This window comes from Schistocerca piceifrons, chromosome 2 (genome assembly GCF_021461385.2).
Source record: "Schistocerca piceifrons isolate TAMUIC-IGC-003096 chromosome 2, iqSchPice1.1, whole genome shotgun sequence".
Classification (NCBI taxonomy): domain Eukaryota; kingdom Metazoa; phylum Arthropoda; class Insecta; order Orthoptera; family Acrididae; genus Schistocerca; species Schistocerca piceifrons.
Genome location: NC_060139.1, coordinates 832,804,926 through 832,831,533, shown reverse-complemented (window position 1 = coordinate 832,831,533; position 26,608 = coordinate 832,804,926). Strand labels below are relative to the sequence as shown.

At 39.3% G+C, this 26,608-nt stretch overlaps 1 protein-coding gene across 1 annotated transcript in view; it reads right to left on the bottom strand.

The window, feature by feature from the left end:
- LOC124774951 (mediator of RNA polymerase II transcription subunit 12) overlaps positions 1-26,608 on the bottom strand; it is a 365,571-nt gene that overhangs the window by 91,940 nt on the left and 247,023 nt on the right. Inside the window, exon 33 of the mRNA XM_047249660.1 lies at positions 8,469-8,640. Coding sequence (XP_047105616.1) covers positions 8,469-8,640 — 172 coding nt within the window. The remainder of the gene's footprint in view (positions 1-8,468; positions 8,641-26,608) is intronic.

Here is a 26,608-nt window from a genome sequence, read left to right as displayed (position 1 = left end):
GAAAACTATCTTGAGCAGTTAAACAGAGAACCGACTCGCGGCGATTACATGTTAGACCTTCTGGTGACAAACAGACCCGAAATATTTGAAACAGTTAATGCAGAACAGGGAATCAGTGATCATTAAGTAGTTACTGCATGGATAATTTCAGCCATAAATAAAAATATTAAAAAAGGTAGGAAGATTTTCCTGTTTAGCAAAAGTGACAAAAAGCAGCTTTCAGAGTACTTGACGGCTCAACAGAAAAGTTTTGTCTCAAGTACAGATAGTGTTGAGGATCAGTGGACAAAGTTCAAAACCCTTGTACAATATGCATTAGATGAGTGTGTGCCAAGCAAGATTATAAGAGATGGAAAAGAGCCACCGTGGTACAACAACCGAGTTAGAAAACTGCTGCGGAAGCAAAGGGAACTTCACAGCAAACATAAACATAGCCAAAGCCTTGCAGACAAACAAAAATTACGCGAAGCGAAATGTACTGTGAGGAGGGCTATGCGAGAGGTGTTCAATGAATTCGAAAGTAAAGTTCTATGTACTGACTTGGCAGAAAATCCTAAGAAATTTTGGTCTTATGTCAAAGCGGTAGGTGGATCAAAACAAAATGTCCAGACACTCTGTGACCAAAACGGTACTGAAACAGAGGATGACAGACTAAAGGCTGAAATACTAAATGTCTTTTTCCAAAGCTGTTTCACAGAGGAAGACTGCACTGTAGTTCCCTCTCTAGATTGTCGCACAGATGACAAAGTGGTAGTGGCAATATCAAAATAGATGACAGAGGAATAGAGAAACAAGTAAAATTGCTCAAAAGAGGAAAGGCCGCTGGACCTGTTGGGATACCAGTTCGATTTCACACAGAGTATGCGAAGGAACTTGCCCCCCTTCTTGCTGTGGTGTACCGTAGGTCTCTAGAAGAGCGTAGCATTCCATAGGATTGGAAAAGGGCACAGGTCATTTCCATTTTCAAGAAAGGACGTTGAACAGATGTGCAGAACTATCGACCTATATCTCTAACGTCGATCAGTTGTAGAATTTTGGAACACGTATTATGTTCGAGTGTAATGACTTTTCTGGAGACTAGAAATCTACTCTGTAGGAATCAGTATGGGTTTCAAAAAAGACAAGCATGTGAACCCCAGCTCGCGCTATTCGTCCATGAGACTCAGAGGGCCATGTTTCTTGACTTCCGCAAGGCGTTCGATACAGTTCCCCACAGTCGTTTAATGAACAAAGTAAGAGCATATGAACTATCAGAAAAATTGTGTGATTGGATTGAAGAGTTCCCAGATAACAGAACACGGCATGTCATTCTCAATGGTGAGAAGTCTTCCAAAGTAAGAGTGATTTCAGGTGTGCCACAGGGGAGTGTCGTAGGACCGTTGCTATTCACAATATACATAAATGACCTTGTGGATAACATCGGAAGTTCACTGAGGCTTTTTGCGGATGATGCTGTGGTATATCGAGAGGTTGTAACAATGGAAAATTGTACTGAAATGCAGGAGGATCTGCAACGAATTGATGCATGATGGAGGGAATGGCAACTGAATCTCAATGTAGACAAGTGTAATGTACTGCGAATACATAGAAAGAAAGATCCTTTATCATTTAGCTACAATACAGCAAGTCAGCAACTGGAAGCAGTTAATTCCATAAATCATCTGGGAGTAGGCATTAGGAGTGATTTAAAATGGAATGATCATATAAAGTTGATCGTCGGTAAAGCAGATGCCAGACTGAGATTCATTAGACGAATCCTAAGGAAATGCAATCCGAAAACAAAGGAAGTAGGTTACAGTACACTTGTTCGCCCACTGCTTGAATACTGCTCACCAGTGTGGGATCTGTACCAGATGGGGTTGATAGAAGAGATAGAGAAGATCCAACGGAGAGCAGCGCACTTCATTACAGGATCATTTAGTAATCGCGAAAGCATTATGGAGATGACAGATAAACCCCAGTGGAAGACTTTGCAGGAAAGATGCTCAGTAGCTCGGTACGGGCTTTTGTTGAAGTTTTGAGAACATACCTTCACCGAGGAGTCAAGCCGTATATTGTTCTCTCCTACGTATATCTCGCGAAGAGACCATGAGGATAAAATCAGAGAGATTAGAGCCCATACAGAGGCATACTGACAATCTTTCTTTGCATGAACAATACGAGACTGGAATAGAAGGGAGAACCGACAGAGGTAATCAAAATATCCTCCGCCACACACTGTCAGGTGGCTTGCGGAGTATGGATGTAGATGTAGATGTGCAGTGGGCAGTTGTGGCCTTTTTACACAGCAGGACATGGTATTTTACCAAATGCAAATCTGGTGCGTCGGTGGGGTGATTGCCTCAAATGCTCATGGTGATACTGCGTGATTGTCATAAAGATTCTGGATTGAGCTGTCTTCAAATGGAAACTTTTTGATTGCCCTTATATTACCGAGCTTTGATTAGCTACATACATTTAAAATACAACTTTTCAAAAATAACAGAGTAATTGACCACAAACACTGTGCTTATGCACTTATATGGCCTCTGGCAATGGACTGTTCAAGTGGCAGGGAACTTCCTGTACTACCAAAGCTGGACGGCCTACAGCAACTGACAGACTAAGAAAGCTCTGATAGTGGCCAGCCAGCAGCAATGGGAGAAAACTGACCTCTAATTGTCTGTGAATAGGTGCCACTTGATAAGCTTAAATCAGCAGTACAAACAATTTCAGGAATATGAATATGATGCTCACTACGCCAGTAGAAGTAATGTCTACCATAAAATCTTTAAAATACATGAATTCTTGTGGTTATAATCAAACATCAACAATGTTAATTAATGAAATTAATGAGTGTGTCTCTGAGTTTAATAACATATTAGGAATCTGAGTAACTAGTCATTATTCAATGGAACATTTCCTGAATGGTTGAAATGTGCTGAAGTTAAGTCTTTGTTTAAGAAATGAATGTTTAAGAAATGAGATAAATAAATACCATCCAAATTCAATCCAATTTCACTTTTGTCAACATTTTCAGATATTTTGGGACAGGTAATATACAATCGGTTTCCTAACCATCTGACAATAAATAAGATTTCTGAAGGGTTCTGATACTGGGAAGGCAATCCACACATACAGCAGAATGTACTTAATTCATTAGACAAGAAATTACTTGCCACTGGTATATTTTGGGTACTGTCCTTTCAAATAAATTACACTGAAGAGGGAAAAAAATAAAAAAAAATAAAAATGCAGGTACAACTGCCTAATATCATGTACGGGCCCTGCGAGCACGTAGAAGTGCCGCAACACGACATGGCAGTGACTCAACTAATGTCTGAAGTAGTGCTGGAGGGAAATGACACCATGAATCCTACATGGCTGTCCATAAATCTGTAAGAGTATGAGGGGTCCCATATCACTCCCATCACACATGCCCCACACCATTACAGAGCCTCCACCAGCTTGAACAGTCCCCTGCTGACATGCAGGATCCATGGATTCATGAGGTTGACTTCTTGCCCACACACGTCCACCCGCTTGATGCAATTTGAAACGAAACTCGTTCGACCAGGCAACATGTTTCCATTCACCATCAGTCCAATGTCAGTTTTGATAGGCCCAGGCAAGGTGTAAAGCTTTGTACTGCGCAGTCATCAAAGGTACATGAGTGGACCTTTGGCTCCAGAAGCCCACATCAATGATGTTTTGTTTAGTGGTTCACATGATGGCCCAGCATTGAAATCTGCAGCAATTTGCAGAAGGGTTGCACCTCTGGCATGTTGAAAAATTCTCTTCAGTCATTGCTGGTCCTGTTCTTGCAAGGTCTTTTCCTAGCTGCAGCGATGTCAGAGATTTTATATTATACCAGATCTCTGATATTCATGGTACACTCGTGAAATGGTCTTACAGGAAATTCCCCAGTTCATCATTACCTCAGAGATGCTGTGCCCATTGCTCGTCCGACGACTATAACATTACGTTCAAACTCGCTTAAATCTTGATAACCTGCCATTGTAGCAGCAGTACCTGATCTAACAACTGCTCCAGACAATTGTTGTCTTATATAGGCGTTGCCGACCACAGTGCCATATTCTGCCTGCTTATATATCTCTGTATTTGAATATACATGCGTACATCAGTGTCTTTGGTGCTTCTATGTAGAATATTATGGAGTAAGAGGAAATGCTACAAAATGGTTCAAATTATATATCTCTGACAGAACGCAAAGGGTGTTATTAGCAAAGAGACATGAAAGTTATCAGGAATCCTCCAACTAGAAACTAGTTACATATGGTGTCCCACAAGGTTCCACATTATGGCCCTTACTTTTTCTTGTGCATATCAATGATCTGTAACACTATCAGATGCCAAGTTGTTTTGTTTGCAGATAATACATACATTACAATAAGTAGCACATCATATACTGTTTTGGAAAGATTGGTTAATTAAATTTTATAGACCTTAATAAATACTTCATAGTCAATTCTTTATCACTAAACTTTGAAAAGCACTCTATATGCTGTTTAGAAATTGTAAGAGGTCTCCTGCAAAAATACGATGACAAACTGATAGATGAAGTTTACTGTGTTAAATTCTTGGGATTACAGCCTAATAATAAATTCAACCCGGAGGAGCATAGCACAGAACTGCTGAAGTGCCTAAACAAATCTCTATCTGCGGTGTGAATGCTGCCACACATGGGTGATACAAAAATAAAAGAAGTTTGCATACTATGTTTACTTTCATTTAATAATGTCATAGGGAATTATTTTTTGGCAAAACTCATAAATCCAAGCTAAAGTTTTCAAGAGCCAACGATGTGTAACAAGAATTATTAGCGATGTGAATCTAAGAACATCTTGCAGAGACCTTTTATTGGAATTAGGGATAATAACTACTGCTTCAGAATATATTTATTGCTGGTGAAATTTGTCATTAAAAATATATCCAGTTTTCAAACCATCAACTTAGTCCATGGAATCAATACTAGAAATAAGAATAACAACAATATTACGGAAAGGACAGATTGCTATTCACCACATAAAGAAGGCATTGAGTTGCAGACAGGCACAATGAAAAAGATTGCTAAAATATTTATTCGTAAGCTTTCAGGCAATGTCCTTCTTCCAAGCCGGCTGGAGTGGCCGAGCAGTTCTAGGCGCTGCAATCTGGAACCGCGCGACCGCTACGGTCGCAGGTTCGAATGCTGCCTCGGGCATGGATGTGTGTGATGTCCTTAGGTTAGATAGGTTTAAGTAGTTCTAAGTTCTAGGGGACTGATGAACTCAGCAGTTAAGTTCCACAGTGCTCAGAGCCATTTGAATCTTCTTCCAAACTAGAAGACACACACATTCACACAAACAAAATTTATGCACACATGGCCACTGTGTCCGGATGCTGGGGCCTGACTGCACCTGTGTCTGATGTGAATAGCAATCTGCTAGGAGGGGGTGGTGGGGATAAGGAGGCGGCATGGGGCAGGGAGGAATAACAGGGTGGGGGTGGTAGTTTATGCTGTGCTACCTGTAGGATCATATAGGGATGTGGAAATAAGAATAATCTTCACAAAGATTTAAAGTCGCTTACTTCAGTCCAGAAAGATGTCCATTATTCAGGAACACAAATTTCCAACAACTTGCCAACAGCCACAACAAGTTTAACTACTAAAAAAATTCAGTTTACTAAAAGCCTGAAGGATTCATTGGTGGCCAACTCTTTACACTCCACTGATGAATTTCTTAGTAGCACCAACTGATGCTTATATGTTATTAATAATATTTAATAATGCAAGTATAATCTGACTTTCTGACTTTGTACAAATTAAGTGCAGTGATGTGAAAATTTGTAAATAAAAGCTGTAAAATGATTTTTCTATTTGATGATGCATGGCTACAATAGTGTACGAATTATCATATGCACCTCAATGTACTGCACATTTACATGTTTTGTGCAAGTTATTTATTATTTTCTAAATGAAAACGTGTCTAAGAATTTTTGACTTTTTCCACATCCATGAGGATCATTTCTCTTGGCATCCATACATTAGCATATTATTTGTTTATGTATTCTGAAGTGTTCGACATCCTGGAGGATCTCTTCGGCATAGATCCCTTGAAATGAAAATTACATTTAATCTAATCTACAGCAATTTGTTGTCCACCTCATAGACTAATTTTCAAGGAGTATGCAGCTAATTGCTAGAGTCCAAGGCTTTTTATGAGATATTACATGGTGAAAAAATCACATGCTGTGCTCTCCCAAAATATCTTCCTGTAATGCTCTCTAAATTCTGCATTACCTATAATGAAACATACTGAAAACATGATAAAAGAAATCACTTGAAATGGGATCAAACCAAATACAGTAAAAAGTGAAATGGTAGAAGCCTGATGCTTTCTTCACTGAACTACTCGCGCATCACATTTTCCAGGACAACATCCAGGTGCTTTGTTCCACTGTTCATCTTTGTCTCTACCTCATTACATTAAGTGCATCCAGGTTGGAATCCTAGGAATCAAATGGCACAGAATTTCTTCCTTGTACGTTTTTACAGTTTGTGTCTTTATGGCGAGAATCAAAGTGCAGCTCCTTTAGTCTCAAATTACCAGTGCTCTTTACTTTTATTTACATAACTGTATTCATTATCATTTGCTTCTTAGTAACAGGGCATATAGCTCAAATTTCAGCTCCAGACAGTATCTGTGCTATTAAATGTAGTTTAATGTCCTTTTTATGTTTAACAAGGTGAATAATCACCATCTATAATATCCACGATGAATTTACTTTACTATCTTTATTTTGATAGTTTAAGTTCTCTTCAGTAGATGAATCTTTCTGTTGCACACACTGTTCTAATGATTGCCACTATGATGTCAGCAATGTTATGGCACTGAGCACATAATCTGTACCACAAACATCTAATGACAAGGTGCATTTGATTGCTCATTACTCATTATTCTTTGCTTTTATGCATCTCACACCACTTTTATGATATTATGAGTGCTAATTTGAAACAACTACTTGAAAAATTTATTTTGTAACAACAAAGTGAAGCTATGTGTTTCATATTTTGCTATTTGAAATACCACTTTAACTGAATAAGTAATTAAAAAAAAGCACTCCATCTTCAGGCCACAAGTGGCCCATCGGGACCATCCGACCGCAATTCAGAACCTGTAAGAGGTTGCCACCCAGCATACGCATACAGTACGAAGAAGAGCAGATAGAAGAGGTTGACACTCTTAAAATTCCTGGGATTACAACTTGATAATAAATTCAGTTGGGAGGAGCACACCACAGAACTGCAGAAACGCCTTAACAAATCTGTATTTGCAATTCGAGTGTTAGCAGACATAGGCGACATAAAAGTGAAAAAGCTTGCATACTTTGCCTACTTTCATTCCATAATGTCATATGGTATAATATTTTGGGGTAACTCTTCAAGTCAAACAAAAGTTTTCAGAGTCCAAAAGCGTGTAATACGTATTATTTGTGGAGTAAACTCACGGACGTCTTGTAGAAACCTCTTCAAAGAACTGGGTATACTAACTACTGTCTCTCAGTATATTTACTCCTTAATGAAATTTGTCCTACATAATATATCTTTTTCCAACAAACAGCTCAGTTCATACATACAATACCAGGAACAAAAATGATCTGCACAAGGACTTAAAAGCACTTACTTTAGTTCAAAAGGGGGTCCACTACTCAGGAGCACTCATCTTCAATAATTTGCCAGCAAACATAAAAAATTTAGTTACAAATAAAGATCAGTTTAAAAGGAGCCTGAAAGACTTACTAGTGGCCAACTCCTTCTACTCCATTGACGAATTTTTTAATAGAAACAAATGATGTGTTGTATATATTCATAGTATTAGTATTGTTATTTCAGCTTTTTTTTTTTTTTTAAAAAAAAGAGTAAGTGACATGTTACACATCCACGAGGATCTCCTCAACAAGGATCTATGGAACGAAAAACTAATCTAATCTAATCAAGTGTCATCCTCAGCTGAGGATGCTGATAGGAGGGGCGTGTGGTCAGCACACCGCTCCCTCATTATGATGGTTTTCTGTGACCGGAACTGAATAAGTAATAATCAGTTTCAGATATTAAATGATGACAATAGATTACAAAACAATGGTAAAAAATAACAAATTTTTCTGACAATATTCACAATAATGTAATATGACAAAGTAGAACAGAAAAAAAATTGTTATAATACCTATTACCTGAAATATACTGTCTGTGCAGTATAAGAAGTGTCTACCACATGCAAAATGTGCAAGTAGGCACAATAAAATGACCTATAGTTGATAAATGGAGAAGTCACAAAAAATCTGACACCCAAAAATAATGCATTACCTGTCTTTGCAGAGAGCATATGGAAACATAAAAAGACAGTATAATTAAAAATAAAGCACGTTAAAGTATTTCACGCCTTCCCTCACAAAAAAGGAAATGTTACTATATCTGATTTATTTACCTGTTTCTTATCGATGGAGTCAAATCCTGTTATTTTGTTACCCTTTGTGTCTGTGAGACAGCCCATTGGTTCACAAGCTACAACTTCTGCTGATACTTTTGTTAAGGGCAACAACTGTCGCACATGCTGGATAGATGGAGATGTTCGCTCCCCAAGTTCCTGAGGCAGATCACTGAATGAATTCTCATTTGTTTAAAAATACCTTGATAATACAAGTGTATTCATCTAAAATCTTGCATAAAGCATTTAATACTTACTTGATTAATTCAAAATATCACTTATATTATATTATACAGCTTTGGAAACCTTGCCAGCAACTGTAGTACCTTTGACCAGAATGCACACACTGACTGGATTGGGAAGGGCTGCTGTATCTCTTCCTGAGGCAATCTGTTTCACGGCTGATGTAACTGGACCTGATGTGTGAATTGGTCCCACACATTCTATTGGGGACAGATCAGTGATCTTGCTAACCATGGGAGTACTTCAGCATCACACATAGTTCGTGGAGATATGTGCATTGTGTGAATGAGCATTGGCTTGCTGACAAATGGCACTATGATAATCCTGCGCAAGAGGTAAGATGTGTGATACAGCTGTGCCTCTCCAGAATACTGGTAGAATGGGTCCTCTCCCCAGGTGCTGCCATTCTTGCTATCTGGCATAGTGCAGAACTGTGATTCATCACTGAATACAATGCATTGGCATTAATAAGCAGTCTATGCTTCCCAGTCACGGCTTCACTCCAAATGCAGTCATTTGTGTTGTGGTTCGGTAACTGCCTAACTCTGGTTGACACTACTCTCTGACAAACAGCGTGAGGTGACACAGAATGTTGCAGGAAGTTCTTTATTTGTTCTCGGATGGCATTCTCAAATGTGAATGGTTTATAATGTGGTTGGTGCACAATATGCTGATACTTCCTTGTGGTGGACATGCATGGTTGACTAGAACATTGATAATGAGTATGCTTATACCTACCTTCACGGTCCCATACAGAGCAACATTGGGGCTCTGTAACATCTAAACGCCACACAAATAGGGATATTGCACGTTTCAACTAGCTAACCAAATGGCGACCTACAACGAGGCCCCTTTCAAACTCTGTTAGGTGCTGATAACGTGGTCTCACACAAGTATGTGGCATCGCTGTACCCTTCACAGTGATCAATCAATGTGTGTTGTTCACACTCTGTATGTACCTCACGAGGCCGGATCACAACACTGAACATGAACAACACTAATGCACTCTGGAGGCTGTTCTATTTGTCACAGAGAAATGAAACATACTTGCCAAAAGTGTATACATGTACAAACTTACAATGACATTTGACCATGTCTTTTGGATGCTTCACTTTTTTTGACAGCAAAAGATTTTTGTGGCTTATTATGAAGTTATCATGAAGCACTTCAATATCAGTGTAAATATATCTTCAAAAAATAATTATCTATAGTTTATAGGAAGCCATCAGTTGTCATCTTACAACTGCTCAAGAGAGTTCAGCTGAAACCTTATGAAAATTTAACAACTTAATATGTAAAGGTCGTAGCCTAAGATCAAATCATCTTGGACAACAATTTCAATAACTTGTACAGTCTCTCCTAGTTGCAATACAATACTGCATTTGTATATAGAAACAATCACAAAGACATCAAATGTATTTTTGGAAGATATTATTCTACACCGCTTCCATTTTTGCTTTAAGCAGTCTAGGGATGTTGTCAGTAATGAAGAGAAAACAAGATGGTGGCCCACACAAACTTAGTGCGGAAAAGGTTTAGTGATTGTTGTGAACAATGACTTTGACGAATATATTGGAGAGAGGAGGAAAGAAGATTAGCCTTTAACATCCTATGGACCATGAGTTTGTCAGATACAGAGAACAAACTTGGATTGGACAAGGGTGAGAAATTGGCTGTGCCCTTTTCATACCTTTCCAAATACTTTCATTTAATTCAGTGTATTCCATTATACTCTTAATATCATTTGAACTCTCGTCATTACTTTATGGTTGCCTTGTTTTTTTGGCTTCTTCCATCTCTGCAACATTTTTTGTTGATACATAAGGACCTTCTTCTTCTTCTTCTTCTTCTTCTTCTTCTTCTTCCACTTCCTCCTCCTCCTCTTCATCTTCCATTTGAAGGAGCGGGTGTTGGCATTGTCTCCATCTTTTTGCTAGCCATCCTATATCCTGTCTTAGAGTTTAGTTGAAATGTAATACCTAGTCTCTTCAGTCGTTGTTTTTTCATGTCTAGTTGCTGTCTTATGTCTTCATTCATCACTCCATCTCTTAATGTTAGTCCAAGAAGTGACAGAAATCTCCCGTCAGCTGATTCAATCCTTTGTCTCTTTCTCTTTCTTAGAATTCAATTTTCACTACCATACACAAGACTAGCCTTAGCCACTGCATTGTGTAATCTTTGGCCTATCTCTTTTATGCAGTAATGCAAAGTTACATCCTTATAAAACCATTTACAGCATTATATTTCTGCAAATTTTGAATCACATCTGAATTAGGTTTGTATACTAATATCTCTGTCTCAAGATATTTAAATGATCTTACATATTCTATTGTCTTACTGTTTATCAGTATTTTTGATCTTTTGTGTTTTCCTTCCATTGCCACAACTTTTGTTTCATTTACACATATAATCATTTGATAAGTTTATAAAACACTATTATATTTACACACATTTTCTTGTAAATCACATACACTCTCTCCTTGGAGAAATAAAATAGTGTTAATAAATTTGTTCCTTCCCTTGCTCATCTTCCTGGGGCTTTTAAAATTTCATTGTTCTAAGACTTTGTTGATGTATATATAAAAAATGACTGGTGAGAGGCTACACCCTTATTTCAATCTCTGGGTTACAGTCAACAACTCTTTGTTTATACTAATTTTAGTGTTATCATAGAGTATAATTTCATTCTTCTTACCTTATTGTAAGCCTTCTCATAGTCTAGGATGAGCAGAAAAGTGGCTTTACTGTTTTCTATGAGTTGTTTTAAAACAAATGTTGCATCTGCAGAGGACTTGCCTTTACAAAAGTAGCATTGCTCCAATCATAAAAATATTTCTGCTATTGGCTGGAGTTTCCTTTTAATAATAGATGAGTATATTTTATAAGCAGCATTTAAAATGAATATACCACTGTAATTTGACCATTCTTTTTTTTAACTCTTTTGTTGTATATGCTTATTATTTTTACTACATTTCATTCCTCTGAAATTTTCCCCAAGCACCAAATATCATTCAGCAACTGCACAAATAACTTCTTCCATTTAATACTGGCACATTTTATAAGCTTCAGATTTAATTCGTCTGTATCTGTAGCCTTCCTGTTCCTGGCCTTTAAATACTTTCAATGTCTGACAGTTTGATTACATTGTATTCTCCAACATTCACAATATTTGCATATTAAGGCTAATCTTTCTTGACTAACAGTGCTTGTAATACTGTAACAATTCCTTTCCTGTTATTGTATCTGTCTTTGCTTTGTCATGGTTTTCACAACATAATATTTTGAATCCAAATTTTTGAGCCGAAGTAGAATCATACTCTTGTCTTTTACGATTTCTCTCTGTTTGTTTGCCTACCATGATTGCGAACTAGCTCTCTCCTTTTTTTTACTGTGTCATATCTTTCACTTTCTCCCTATTAATCCAAATCAGACATAGGTCCTTTTTTCCATTACAACTTTCTCAAGTTCATTACTACTTAATTTCAGCCAAGTTGATTTTGTCATTTTTTGCACCATGTGTACTTAGCTGTCTTAATTAAAATTTCCTTTAACTCATTTCAGCTCTGTTCTATATCTTCTGTCCTCCCTCTGACATAATTCTCCATTCTCATATGATACAGACGTCTGATTCCAGATTGTTCTAATAGCTGACCTTTACGTAACTGTAATTTTCACATACATTTATATGATCTTCATTTCCCAGAGCATCCAACTTATTGCTTAACTTAAGCGGGTACACCTCCCTATTCTTATATAAACTCTTGGTAATCTAAATCTCTGATTTCCTGTCTGGTTAATATGCATCTTTCCCGCTCTAAATTTATTTTTTCTTTGCATCTTACAAGTCTTATGATCATTTGAAATTCTAAAGTGGTTTATGACCATCACATCCTAAATAATTTCTTTATTTATTCATTTTTTGACTAAATATAATTGATTTAATTTTTATATAATAGAAAGAAACATTCCACGTGGGAAAAATATATTAAAAAAAAGAGATGCTGTGACTTACCAAACGAGAAAGCGCTGGTAGATAGACACAATAAAAATCACATTTATTGTGTCTATCTACCAGCGCTTTCTCGTTGGTAAGTCACAGAATCTTTGTTTTTTTAATATGATCTCAATTTTAGTTTTATGTAGGTCTTAGCAAGTCCTTGTTTACTACTAGAAGAATGAGTATGCTCTCTACAAATTCTACTTATGTAAGACCTCTACCATTTCTGCAAATATACCAAAATTTTGCCCTTGAAGAATCATTATTTACATTTTTCACACTTTTGCATTAAAAATATCCATTATAGGCTCCACTGTCCTAGATACAACAATAAAACAACAACAACAATCCAACAGAGGATTTTACAGTCATTTATCAGTTTCTGTAACTCTTCACAAGTCTTGTGCCTTCTAAAGAGAATACAAATAGACTGGTGATTTTATTCAGGTGTGTAAAACTTAAGGATGAAAGTAACTTTCACATGATGTGTAATGTAATGCGAGGTAACTTGGGCCATACACAGAAGAACTGCTACAGTGTAGCACAGAAGGTAACTCATGCAATGAGACGAACAGAAATGTCACTTTTATTCAAAGACACTAATTACATTGAAGTCGTCATGATGGAAATTACTAAAGGCGGGACACGGTTCTCAGTAGGGTGTGTGATCACCATGGACAGCAATGCATGCTTTGTAACATCCTCCCATGCTGGCCACAATCTTGGTAAGGCTTTCTTGTAGTAGGGTGTCCCATTCCTTCACCAGCGTATTTTTATGGATGGCAGTTCACAATAACGCTGAACAGACCCAGTGGAGGAGCTCTTAGAATGAGAGACTATTCGACTATTGGACTGGCTTGCCCATTCCCCTGACTTAAATCCCATTGAGCACATGCAGTAGTTGTTGGGGAGATGCATTTCAGCATACCCACATGTACCAATAACCATCCAGCAGTTGTCAGCCATGCTGGTGGAGAAAAGGAACACCCTACCAAAAGAACTCATTGCCAACCCTGTGGCCAGTACAGGAGTACACTTCAGAGCATTCCCTGATACCCATAGTGATCACACACCCTATTAAGAACTGTATCACACATTTTGTAATGTTCAGTGGACCATCATAAACTGCAATGACTTCAGTGTAATTATTGTCTTCAAATAAAAGTGACATATCTGTTTGTGTCACTGCATACTTTTTTCAGTTACCTTCTGTACTATAAAATAGCACTTCTTTCCACATATAGTCCAAGTTTCACTGAGCTATGTTACTTTCACAGTGACACATCATACAAAAGTTACTTTATGTATACATGATACTACAGTACCAGTGTTGCTCAGAAGTATGATGCAATGTTTCTCTGGACATGTCTGAAAGAACAGGCACTGTGGTGACTGCAGCTGTTATGAAATATGTGAAATGTATCGGCAGTTGTGAGTATGGACAACCATAGCTACATCATGGTAAGACAACTGCTCACAATAAGTGGGAAATTCAGGATCAAGTCTCAGTACAAAAAAAATTTCCATTGTTGTCATTCCACTCTACAGCTGATGGTTATCCACATTCACAACTGTGAATAATATTTGATGAAAATTACTTTCATTCTTATATTTTGCACACCAGTGTAAATGAATAATTTCCATGAAATATCTTTTGTTTATCATTAACACAAATATTGTTATTCTGTCTGTAATATTATTTTTAATTTTCTTATCCACAATGACGCCTATACTTGAATTGCTTCCCTCCTCTGCCCCTTTGTAATAAGACACTTGTCTTGAGATTCACATTACTGTTTACTTAGCAGGTGCAGGTGCAAAAATGGCTAGATTGGCCCCACGGACTAAAGCCATTGTCTGAGTTTCCGCATTCCGCTTTACCCAACGTTCTTTCCCCCCAAGCCAAAATATACTTACCCAAGAAACATGCACTTGGCAATAAAGGAACGTGAATGTGGCAATAGGCTCCTATCAATCCCACCCTTGGTACAATAATCTACCTGGGTCTAAAGAGTCTGTTGAGATACACAAATAGTGTTAAACATTTGTAGAGCAATGTTCACACTAGTCTCAGCCAAGTCCCGAGTGCCTTTAAGTCTTTGTAAGTGGAATCAACTAAATCATCAGTCCATATATTGATCATGGGACCGAAAAGCCACCACAAACTCACCTCATAACCCTCTCAAGTTTCAAGCCAATATTGTCACTTAACAGTCAGTTCCTCTTTGTGCGAGGCATAAAGCAATCCAATCAAGAGAGTTGCAAACACTAACTCCCCACTCAGCCTGCAATGTAAGTATGTGAGTAGCCCATCTGTATTGTTCTACACAAAGGTTTCCATCATTACAGTTACTTCACAAATACTAACAGATGAGTGGCATGACTATCTGGATTGCACAACAGGATGTACCCCAATCAGTTAAATTAATCCTTGCTAGGATTTCAATAACAATTCTAACCTGCTCAAGTTGTTAGTAGACAAACCTTTCACAGACTTCCAAAAGAAATCGTTGGTAGTTAGTGCATAACATGAACTATTGTAAAGATCGGGTTATATCGTGACAATATTTCATACAAACTACTGATCAATTTCTGCCCTATACCACATTAATTTGTCCCTCAATATTATACTTCAACTGTTTGACTCTCTGCATAAGTCTTCCAAGTCATCACACTAAAAATGCCATGGTGGTCCATTCCGACATTTCAAAACACATCTTGAAAATTTTCACGCAGATAGAACACACTGAAAGAAGTGCACTGCCAAAATTTTAGCTGCTAAGGTGCACTGCAAGTATTTTTTTAAAATTTAAAGTTACTCATTTTTGCCATACAAAGAGCCTCTTATAGCAGTGGCTTGTACAGCCCTTCTTGCCTAGCACTCAAATCAGTGAATAAGTAGATTGAGCTGTGAAAAGAGGATGTAGCACCATATAGCATGAAGTTCAAAGTGCACACAAGCAAACTTTAACCATTTAAATCATACCACTTCATTAGTTTTTCTAATAACTCGCAGTTCATGTAACAGCTAAACTGCTGGAGATGTAATTGTTACAACAGCGACTAGCAGAGGAAAGAAAATCAAGGCAGTGTATGATGTTACATTACAAACAACTTCCACACAGCAGGACTATAATTTGTCGTGATGCAAACTGATAATGCAGATACGATTGAAGTTAAACAATACTGTTCCACTGAAAGGCCTTAAAGACAAAGAGCTACTGGAAATTATACTGTCCAACAATGATCTGAAAATTGCATTAAACTGGTGAAAAATGTATTTTTTCAAGAGTCTGAATCACACTATTGGTTTTGGGTAGAATATCTGAATTATATTGACAGGCCAAGAGTCCAACAACAGCAAGGAATTATTATCTGCAAAAGTTAAGAAGACACTTTGAATGTAACACTGAAAATTATTCTCCCTGATTTTTCCAGATTTTGCTACGTCAATTAAAAGACTTTTACAAGTAAGCAATCTTGGTTTTTAATTTTTTCTCCTAAGTTGCCTAGATGTTCCTGGAAACAGAGATAATATTGAGAAAACAGTAATCCACTGACACTTATCACAAAAATGCTGTATACGAATGTGTCATAGTACTCATCAACTGCACAAGTGACTCTCTTTTTTTGGTTCGAAGTGATAAAGTGTGGTTTGCATGAAATCAGGCAGACTGGCTTTATATGCAGCTTTTAGGGAAAAGGAGAAGCTATGTCTTCCTGTCAGTTACGAATTTCTCTACAGTATCAACAATTAATGACATTTCCTCTACACATTAACTTTGGGTAACATTCATAATTTTGCAGCTTATTTTTCTGAATCTGTTTAACAACTTCAAAGAAGTCTGGAAATTAGTAATGTTCATTTCACTTGCAACAGAGCATCAAGTCTCATAGATCTCTCTCACTAATGGTGTACTGACTCTCATGTGCAGTTCTAAATCTTTTGAATAGCTTTTCTTTCTCACTTTTCTGAGTTTGTGTAAATCTTTCTTCCATTTATAAAACTGATGTTCAAATTTTATGAAATGAAACTGGCTTTGCACACTGCTTAAGTTTAAGCATTTTCTTTCTCCTTCATTTAACCAAAAAATTTAAAGTCCTTTCTTTGTCACTGAAAGCTATTGCTGTACATGTTTCTTTTGGGTTTGGAAGGTGCTCTATTTTTGTTCTGGAATTTAATTAGCACAATTATCATTTGATCCACAAGTCATGGAACTGAGTCTTTTCTTGCTCCTTCTAATGTTATCACAATTTCTAATGAAATGTTGACGTCACTGGAATGAATGTTCAAGAAATTAAGTAATAAGTAACACACATGCAGGTCTTCAGTAGGAGTGGGTGATTTCGACTGAATACCATTCTTCATATTATACCTTTGGAAGATTGAAAATATTAATTGGATTCCACTTTACCGCGAAACTTCAAAACATGCACAAAGACAGATGCTACGTTCAATCATACACCAAGAAATCACAGAGAAAATTAATTCAGTTTTTATCTCCATTGTTAACACTTAGTGATACCACAAAGGCAACTGCTAATTATTATGGATATTGAATGAGCTGCAAATTCGAGTGAATACTAACAGTGAACAGGAAACTGAAATTCGCTTTACAAATTATGAACGCTTTGTGCCATGGTATCTGTTCACCGATGTGCCATGTATCAAAGATATGTGACTGCCATGTTGCGCATGCACTGTCTGCTACAGCTATGGTAAGGATGTACATTTCTCGAGCTGCCTAGCTAACTAGGAATTTGGGAAATTTCAACATTAAAAAAAATACTTGCAGTGTCTCTTAGCAGCTAAAATTCTGACACTGTGGTTCTTTCAGCCCATTCTTCCTGTATAAAAAAATTCGGGGCCAGATTCGACATGTTGTATCAGACACTTCCCTAATAAGAGTCACACGGGTTTCCCAGAAGAGTAATTCCAAATCATGTCACAGATTACTGCAGTTGGCCTTGATATGAAGGGATGATTGTTATCAACATGCAGAATTAGCATTTTCATTGTTGGATGCAAGCATTATATTCTGGATGAGATCTTTGAGTCAGCATAGCAAATACTACAGTTTTTTTACTATATTCCTCTGGCACTATTTTTATGGCATTCCAATACTTAAGCATGGTAAACCATTTATCAATCAATACTGCACAACTGCATTCCACAAACCACAAAAATCTTTTTACATTTCTTTTCTTGCCCAAACATGTTTAGACGCATGTGTTGCATAATAAATGTTTTCCTGGAATCTAAAAATACATGCTTAACAATAAAATTCACAAGTGGAAAATTAGGCCTTACGGTGTACAGCAATATGTCTTTTAACATTTTATATCTGTTCCAAACCTTACCTTACATACTAATTGGTAAGACTTTGGAGGATCGTATTTAACTGAGCAGATAAATTGTCATCCACAGCAACTTGATGTTTTTGTGACAGTACATGGTCAGCCAACAAAATCAGATTTTTATTAATGTATTTTTGTTGCACAAGAATATTTTAAGAGTACTTTCTGTTAAAATGGCTATCATTGCCACCTTGTACATTTTCCTCTCTTGCAGATATGGATGCAGAAATAGTGAAGATTTTATTTTTAGTATGAGCACTCATAGCTTTAACCACTGAACTTTCAAAGACAACATTGATATTCATATTGTAAGCATGATCCCAGTTGATGTTAGACTGTTCTCCTGCTGGATCTACTGCATAATTTCAACCTATGTCCTAGTGTCATTTTCTCAAATATCCCCGAACATCTGGATCGCACAGTCAAACAATGGAAAATCCAGGATGGAATGTAACAATAATAGGAAAAGGGTAGTTGCTATACACACACAAACACCACACACACACACACACACACACACACACACACACACACACTTCTACAGTCTCTTGCCACTGAGGCCAGACTGCAAGCAATAGTGACTGGAGATACTGTTGCATATCTTGGGATGGGGTCACTGTGGCAGGAAATGTAGGTGGATGAATCAGACAGGTGCCGAAGTCCTATTTCCAAGTGATCCTTTGTCAGCAGGTAGGATTATAAGGTCAGGATCAGTTGTTGGGTGGTCAATTGCAGTTGTTTCTGCGAATGAAGCTGAGGCAAGTTTTGAGGTCAACAAATTCTGGGAAGTTAACAGGAGGTGATCTGGGGGGCAATGTGGGTGGATCACAGTTGGGTGGAGGAGTGAACTGAGTCAAGTAGGGTTTAACATTGGTCTTTGGTTGAGTCTCATTGGTAGGTTGGGGGCAAAAAAGTGTTCGCACTTTATGGTCCAGGAGAAGGAGTGGTCTTTGACAAGTTCTGCAAGGTTGAACTTGGGAGTAGGGCAAAAGGTGAGGCCTTTGTAAAGGACTGATACTTCTGCAGGGCTAAGGTTTTTGGACAAAATGTTCATGACTGTGTTTCGGGTCTGTTTAGATTCTGGATTCTGTATGGCAATGGGAAGGAGTTTTTGAGGATGGGGTAAATGTAGCATGCCTGTGAGGCAGAGTTTGTCAGCTATGAGGAGATTTTTGGGGAGGGGGGAGGGGGGGGGGTTTGGAGGATGTTGTAGAGGTGATGGATAGTGATAGTCCAAGATGGGAGTATGAAATGAACAGGGCTGAGACTTTTTTTGAAGTGGCGTAGTGCATGTTGCTCTAGTTCTTGGAGGGCAAGAGTTTCAATGTGTGACATGGGATCCATGAATTTCAGATTGCATAGCAGAATTTTCCGCATGGAGAGGAGGTATTGTAAGGAGGGTTGGGCCTGATTGGCATGTTTTTGCAGGATTATGTTGGTGAGGGTTAAGGACTGACAAAATCTGAAAAGGTGGAGGTCATTGTGGGAGAAAGGGGGGCACTCGGAGATTGGTAATTTGATTGGATTCCATGAGGCAAGCAACAACGCAGGAACAGTATGTGGACAGGGTTCTGGCTAGTGATAAGGAAACTTTCTGTACTGACGCAGATGGAAGGAACAAGGACCCAGGTGGAGACAAAAATTGCATAAAAATACATAAATAATGTAGAAATATGTCTGCGAAAATTCGCAAAAATATATCCAAACATTTGGGAAACAACCACAAAAAAAATCAAATGGATGAAGTAAGGGGGAAACAAGATGAAATCTGAGGGAATAGGCTGACAGTGAAAGGTGTCCGCCAACTGAAATTGGCATGAATACACAATGAGACCAAAGAAAAAAATAAAAAGATAGTAACATGGGTTGCAGGTCTGTGAGTGGATATATGTGAAGAAGGGGGACGGCAGATAAGACTAGTAGATTAGGTGAAGTTAGAAGGTGTGAGCTGGAATAAAGAGGAGAATGAGTGGGGGGGTGAGGAGGTGTTGATAGGATGAGACACAAGTTCGTGTGGTACAAGAAGGTCCAGGAAATAACATGTGAAAATACATGAGAATGATCAATTTGAAGGTATGTGATTAATGATACAGGTGGGAGTACTGTGGAACATGACATGTTGCACCAACTATCGGCATGGTCTTGTAGCCCTCTGATATCTGCAACAAAGACAGTAGGTACAGTGTGGCTCATAAGTACAGTATGTGGTGCAGCTTGTAAGGTGACAAGAGAATCACAGGAAGAAAAGGAAGAAGGGCAGACACTGAGTATAGGAATGCATTAGAAAATAGTAACAAAGGAAAGCAGCTCTGGGTTACAGGATGGAAGAATAGCTGTCAGGCAAAATCAACCAATAAAAAATCCGGGATGGAATGTATCAATATTACGAAAATGATAGTTCCCACTCACCATATAGCAGAGATACTGAGTCACAGAAAGGCACAACAAAAAGACTGTCGGGAAGTGAGCTTTCTGCCGACACACGCGCACGCATGCGCACACGGCCACAGTCTACAGCTAATGAGGCCAGACTGCGAGCAGCAGTGCATGACGGGAGAAGCAACTGGGTGGTGGGAGTAAGGAGGCTGGGGGAAGGGGGGCTGGGGAAGGGATATAAGGGTAGGGTTAGTGGATGGTAAAGTGCAATATTTGTGGGAGCAGACAGGGATGAGGTGGAGAGAGAGTAGGACAGGTAGGCGCAATTGGGAAGTTAGATGGAGGGCATGCGGGGGGAGGGGGTAGCAGAAAAGGAGAGAAGTAAAATAGACTGTGAGTGCTTTGTTGGAATAGAGGGCTGTGTAGTGCTAGGACGGGAACCAGGTAGGGGCTAGATGGGTTAGGACAATGACTTATGAAGACGGAAGCCAGGAGGGTTACGGGAACATAGGGTATTCTGCAGGGAGAGTTCCCACCTGCGCAACACGGAAAAGCTGGTGTTGGTGGCAAGGATCCAGATGGCATGGGCTGTGAAGCAGTCACTGAAATGAAGGTCATTATGTTAGGCAGTGTGCTCAGTAGCAGGGTGGTCCAGCTGTTTCTTGGTTACAGTTTATCAGTCGGACAGACAGCTTGTTGGTAGTCACGCCCATGTAGAATGCAATGCAGTGGTTGCAGCTTAGCTTGTACATCGCATGACTAGTTTCACAGGTAGTCCTGCCTCTGCTGGGACAGGTGATGCTTGTGACTGGACTGGAGTAAATGGTGGTGGGAGGATGTATGGTCTTGCATCTACGTCTATTACGGGGATATGAGCCACGAGGCAAGAGGGTTGGGAACAAGGGCACGACAAGAGGTAGTTGAAACCCTGGCAGAGGAAGTGATTCAGCTGCACCAGTCCAGGTTGTTACTGAGCCACGAGGGGAATACATCTCTATGGCTGGACAGTGGGACTTTGGGAGGTGGTAGGTGACTGGAGACATAAGGCATAGGAGATCTCTTTTTCTACAAGGTTGGGAGGGGAAATTATGGTCTGTGAATGCCTCAGTGAAACACTCGGTATATTTCAAGAGGGACTGCTTGTCACTACAGATGTGACAGCCATGGCTGGCTAGGCTGTATGGAAGGGACTTCTTGGTATGGAATGGATGGCAGCTGTCAGAGTCCAGGTATTGCTGGTGGTTGGTAGGTTTGATGTGGACAGAGGTATTGATGTAGCCATCCTTGAGGTGGAGGTCAACATTGAGAAAGGTAGCTTGTTGGGAGAGGTGTTGAGGTTCTGGGAGAATGTGGATCGGGTGTCCACATCCTCAGTCCAGATTGTGAACACGTCATTGATGAATCTGAACCAGCTGAGGTGTTTGAGATTCTGGATGTGAACTCCTTCTGCAGTATATCCTATATTCCTGTAAAACTCCTGGCCTCAACCTTTGTCAATCATTTACTTCTCTCTTTTCCAGTATCTCCCCCCCCCCCCCCCCCCTGTCTGCTCGTCTGCTCCCACAAGCAGCACTTATTATCCATCACCCCTACCCTACTATCCATCTCCTTACTCTCACCACCCTGCTGCTTCTCCCATCATGCACTGCTGCTTGCAGTCTGGTCTCAGTAGACAGACACTCTGGTCATGGGTGTGTGAGATGTGTTTGCATGAGTGTGCATGTGTGTATGTTGTCTATTTCTGACAGAGGGTTTGTTGGCCGATAGCTCATTTTCTGACAGTCTTTTTGTTGTTCCTATCTGTGATTCTGCATCTCCGCTATATGGACTGCTCAATGGTATATACTCTAATCAGTTATATTAATCCTTGCTACAATTTAATTAACACACATACGTGTGCACGTGTGTGTGTGTGTGTGTGTGTGTGTGTGTGTGTGTGTGTGAAGGGGGGGGGGGGGGGGGGAGCGTGAGTGCATGCGTGCGTGCATATGTGCGCACATGGGGACATGTGTGCTCATATTCTACCTCTCTCTTTTTTCTGTTAACCGTTTGGCTAGTCTTTTCATTTAATGTGCTAAACGATGAGCCACTGCATAGTGCGGTGTAATCACTTACAATATGTTTTCCTGCTGCTACTGCTCATCATGGGCAGAACTTTCCTGTACGGTAAACCTTTCGTGTAGGCTGTGACTGGATTTAAATATTTTTAAATTTGTTTCAATTTTTGTTGGATAGTCGTAGTGGGCAACTGGGTGGCCTGCAAATTTTGAATGTGAGCTGTTGCTTTTTAGGGTGCTGAAATGTTTAGTATAACTTACTTTAAATTTTGTACATGTGTGCCACACATTTACTGATTGACATATGTTACACATTAGTTGACAGATACTCAATTTGTTGGGAATGTAGCAGTGTGTCATGTGTTCAGAGTTTTTCTTGCATCTTGTTACATGTTAGGTATCTATCATATCTGAAGTACCAGTTTCTTTAACAGGTTGCTTATTTTTTTTATTGTAGATGACCATGTGCTATAGGTTTCGCATGTAGACTCCTGTTCTCCCTTTGACTTAAACAGGTGTGTTGTTGTCTTCATGTTGGGTTCTCCTGTGTACAGTCTTGTGTATCATATGGCATGTTCCTTCCTCATCCGTTTGCGTATTTTATTGTTGAGTTTTTTTACCCAGTGAGTGTTATAACCGCTTCTACCGTTCTTAATGTTTTATTGTGTTTAGTTCTAGTGTGTAGATCTGTTTGTTTCTATGTGTTCTGTTTAATTTGTGGATCACATACATGAAACTTTCTTACCTGTGCTGCACTGGATGATCTGTTTAGTTTTGTATGGTTGTGCATGTGATTGTGAGTTTTTATAGGAAAGTAATGTTATTATGCCTAAATTTTCACTCATGAATTTTATCATAAAACCTGTTTATTTTCACATTTCAATAAAATGCACCCTACTGATGATGTCAAAAATGTTCTAGAACATATTTGGGTAAGAAAAGTAACAAAAATATTTTGGGAAATGCATAAATGGATGGAACACAATTACCAAATTTGTTTAGCAAATACAGGTCAAGTTACAGCAAATCAAACAATGACTCTAACACGTCTCACAAAGAAGTGATCACTTTTTTTAAGCAAGGAAGGAATATTAGAGTTTACTATTCCATCAATGATGAGGTCATTAAAGATAGAACAACACAAACTTGGATTAGGAAAGGATACAAGGCAAACTGATCATGTTCTTTACCAAACAAATTATCCTCATATTTGTCTTAAATGATTTAGGGAAACCACAGACAACCTAAATCGGGGTGGTTGGACAGGGATATTTGAACCACTGCCTCAATGAATGTGAGTTGAGTCTCTTAACCACTAAGCAAAACTGTTTGGTTTAGTCTTTTCTGAACATAAAACTGCATGATTAATACAGCACAACCTGCTTGCTGAGCATCAAGACAGTCCAAGGACGTGGGCAGTTACACTGCCTGAAAAAAATAAAAAAAATGTAAAGTACTCACAAGGTGTTGAGGATTGAGAGGGTATGTTATGCTATTTCAGCAATTACAAAATTGAGTCAAATTTACAAAGAACTTGGCAGTAAGAGCTTACTTATCAATATGATACTGCATGCCCTCCGGCCTGGATGCATGCATCATCATAACAATTTTGTATTTTTTCCTGAGACACTTTTGTAATTGGTCCTTGATATCCTGGGTACTGACACAGGGATGGAGTTGATGTCTAAGCTGGATACACACATGTTCTATTGGGGACAGATCTGGGATCTTGCTGGTTACGGGAATACATTCATGTCACACAGACAGTTCATAGAGACAGGTATCTATCGATGAACATTCTCCTGCTGAAAAATGGCAACACAATTCTGTTACATAAGGGGGTAACATAAGGATACAGGATGTCCATGTTGTGCTGTCAAGATTTGCTCAAGTACTACCAGCCCTGACCTGAAGTCATACCCGATGGCTCACTTCATCATGATGCTAGGACTGACACTGTTGTGCCTCTCCAAAACACTGGAAAAATAGGACTTCTTCCTCGGTCAACATCATATTCACCAATGATGGCTATCCAGGGTAGTGCAGAACCACAGTTCATTGCTGAATGTGATGTCTCACATCTGCAGTCTATGTTTCCCTGTTATGGTACCACTCGAAACACAACCACTGTTTATTTTGTGGTGTTAATGGCCTCCTGGGACAGTAATTCCTTAGTCCTGTTAATACCAGTCTCTGACTAGTGGTAGGGGTAACACAGACTATTTTGGCGAGACCATTACTTGTTCTTGGATGGAAGGCACAGACACCAAGGGGTTACAATGTGCTGGGTGAACAATATGATGACTCTCCCTTGTGATGGTAAGATGCGGTTGAACGGAACCTTGACAATCAGCATGCATGTCCTCACATTCCCATGCACTCCAACACTGGGCCACTGTCACAACCGGACACCCCACAAATCTGGATTTTGCGTGGCTCAACCAGCTGGCCAAATGGAAACTCACAATGAGGTGTTGATAACGTTGTCTCACATGAGTACACAGGCTCCGTTTAAAGTCCAAGCAGCACAAGCTGCCACATGGGACAACTAGCTGAGAGGGGCACCAGGGGTGTAATAACTGTAAGGTATCTATATAGGATGTGTCACAATTAGTAGTAGATGCTTGGGGCACAAATGTGAGAGGGGCACCAGGGTTGCCCAAGTGCAAGATTTGAACACAGTGCTTATCACAATTAATATCAAAAACTGCTATTGGAAAAAGTGTACAATGGGAAAAGGGAACGGGTGGGGGGGGGGGGGGGGGGGGGCAGACGAAGAGGGGCACCAAATATGATAAATTGATTTATGAAAATGTCCTTCACAGTGATCACTCAAAATATGACACTGTTCACGCCCCTTATTTACCCTAAGAGGCGTAGTACGAGGGTTGTTTTTTAAGTAAGGGCCGTTTTTATTTTTAAAAAAAGATACAAATACTTTTGTAAAAAAACTTTTATTTTCTGATTCTACACACTTTTACCTATTTTTCTACATAGTTGCCTTGTTTATTTAAGCACTTGTCATACCGTACAACTAAGTTTTTAATTCCCTCTTCAAAGAATTCGGCCGCCTGCTCCGACAGCCAAGAGTCCACGGCCGCTTTCGCTTCATCGTCGTCATTGAAGCACTGCCCACCAAGATGATGTTTCAGGTACCGGAAAAGGTGAAAATCACTAGGAGCAAGGTCGGGGCTGTATGGTGCATGGTCCAAAACTTCCAAGCCAAAAGAATCAATCAAATCCCGAGTCTTTTGAGAGGTGTGAGGCCTAGCGTTATCGTGCAGGAGCAAAACTCCTTTTGTCAGCATGCCGCGCCTTTTGTTTTGAATTGCTCTGCGAAGCTTCTTTAGAGTTGCGCAGTAGGCATCTGAGTTGATTGTCGTTCCTCGTGGCATAAAGTCCACTAGCAAAACACCGCGCCGGTCCCTGAACACAGTTGCCATAATCTTGCGCTTTGACAGCGTCTGTTTGGCTTTGACCTTGACGGGTGAGGTTGTGTGTTGCCATTCCATCGATTGTCGCTTGCTTTCGGGAGTGATGTGGGATACCAATGTTTCATCTCCAGTGACAATTTGACTCAACATGTCATCCCCTTCTTCCTCGTAACAAATCAAAAAGTCCAATGAAGTGGCAAATCTCTTCCCTTTGTGGTCCTCTGTGAGGAGTCTGGGTACCCACCGAGAACACAGTTTCTTAAAGTTTAGGTTTTCAGACACAATTTTGTACAAAACCGATCTTGAAACTTGTGGAAATTCCAAAGAAAGAGTGGAAATTGTGAATCTTCTGTCCTCACGAATCTTTGTTTCGACTGCAGCCACCAAATCATCAGTGATCACAGAGGGCCGGCCTGAGCGTTCTTCGTCATGGACATTTTGATGGCCATTTTTAAGCTCTCTAACCGATTGACGCACTTTACCTTCACTCATTGCATTCAAGCCATAAACTTCTGTTAACTGACAATGAATTTCTGCAGCTGATAGGCTTCTCGCAGTCAAAAAACGTATCACTGACCGTATCTCACACGGGGGCGGGCGATTCAATAATCATAAACATTATAAAGTAGCACAGCGATGCGTACACATCAGCTACAGAGCTGCAACTTGCATCAG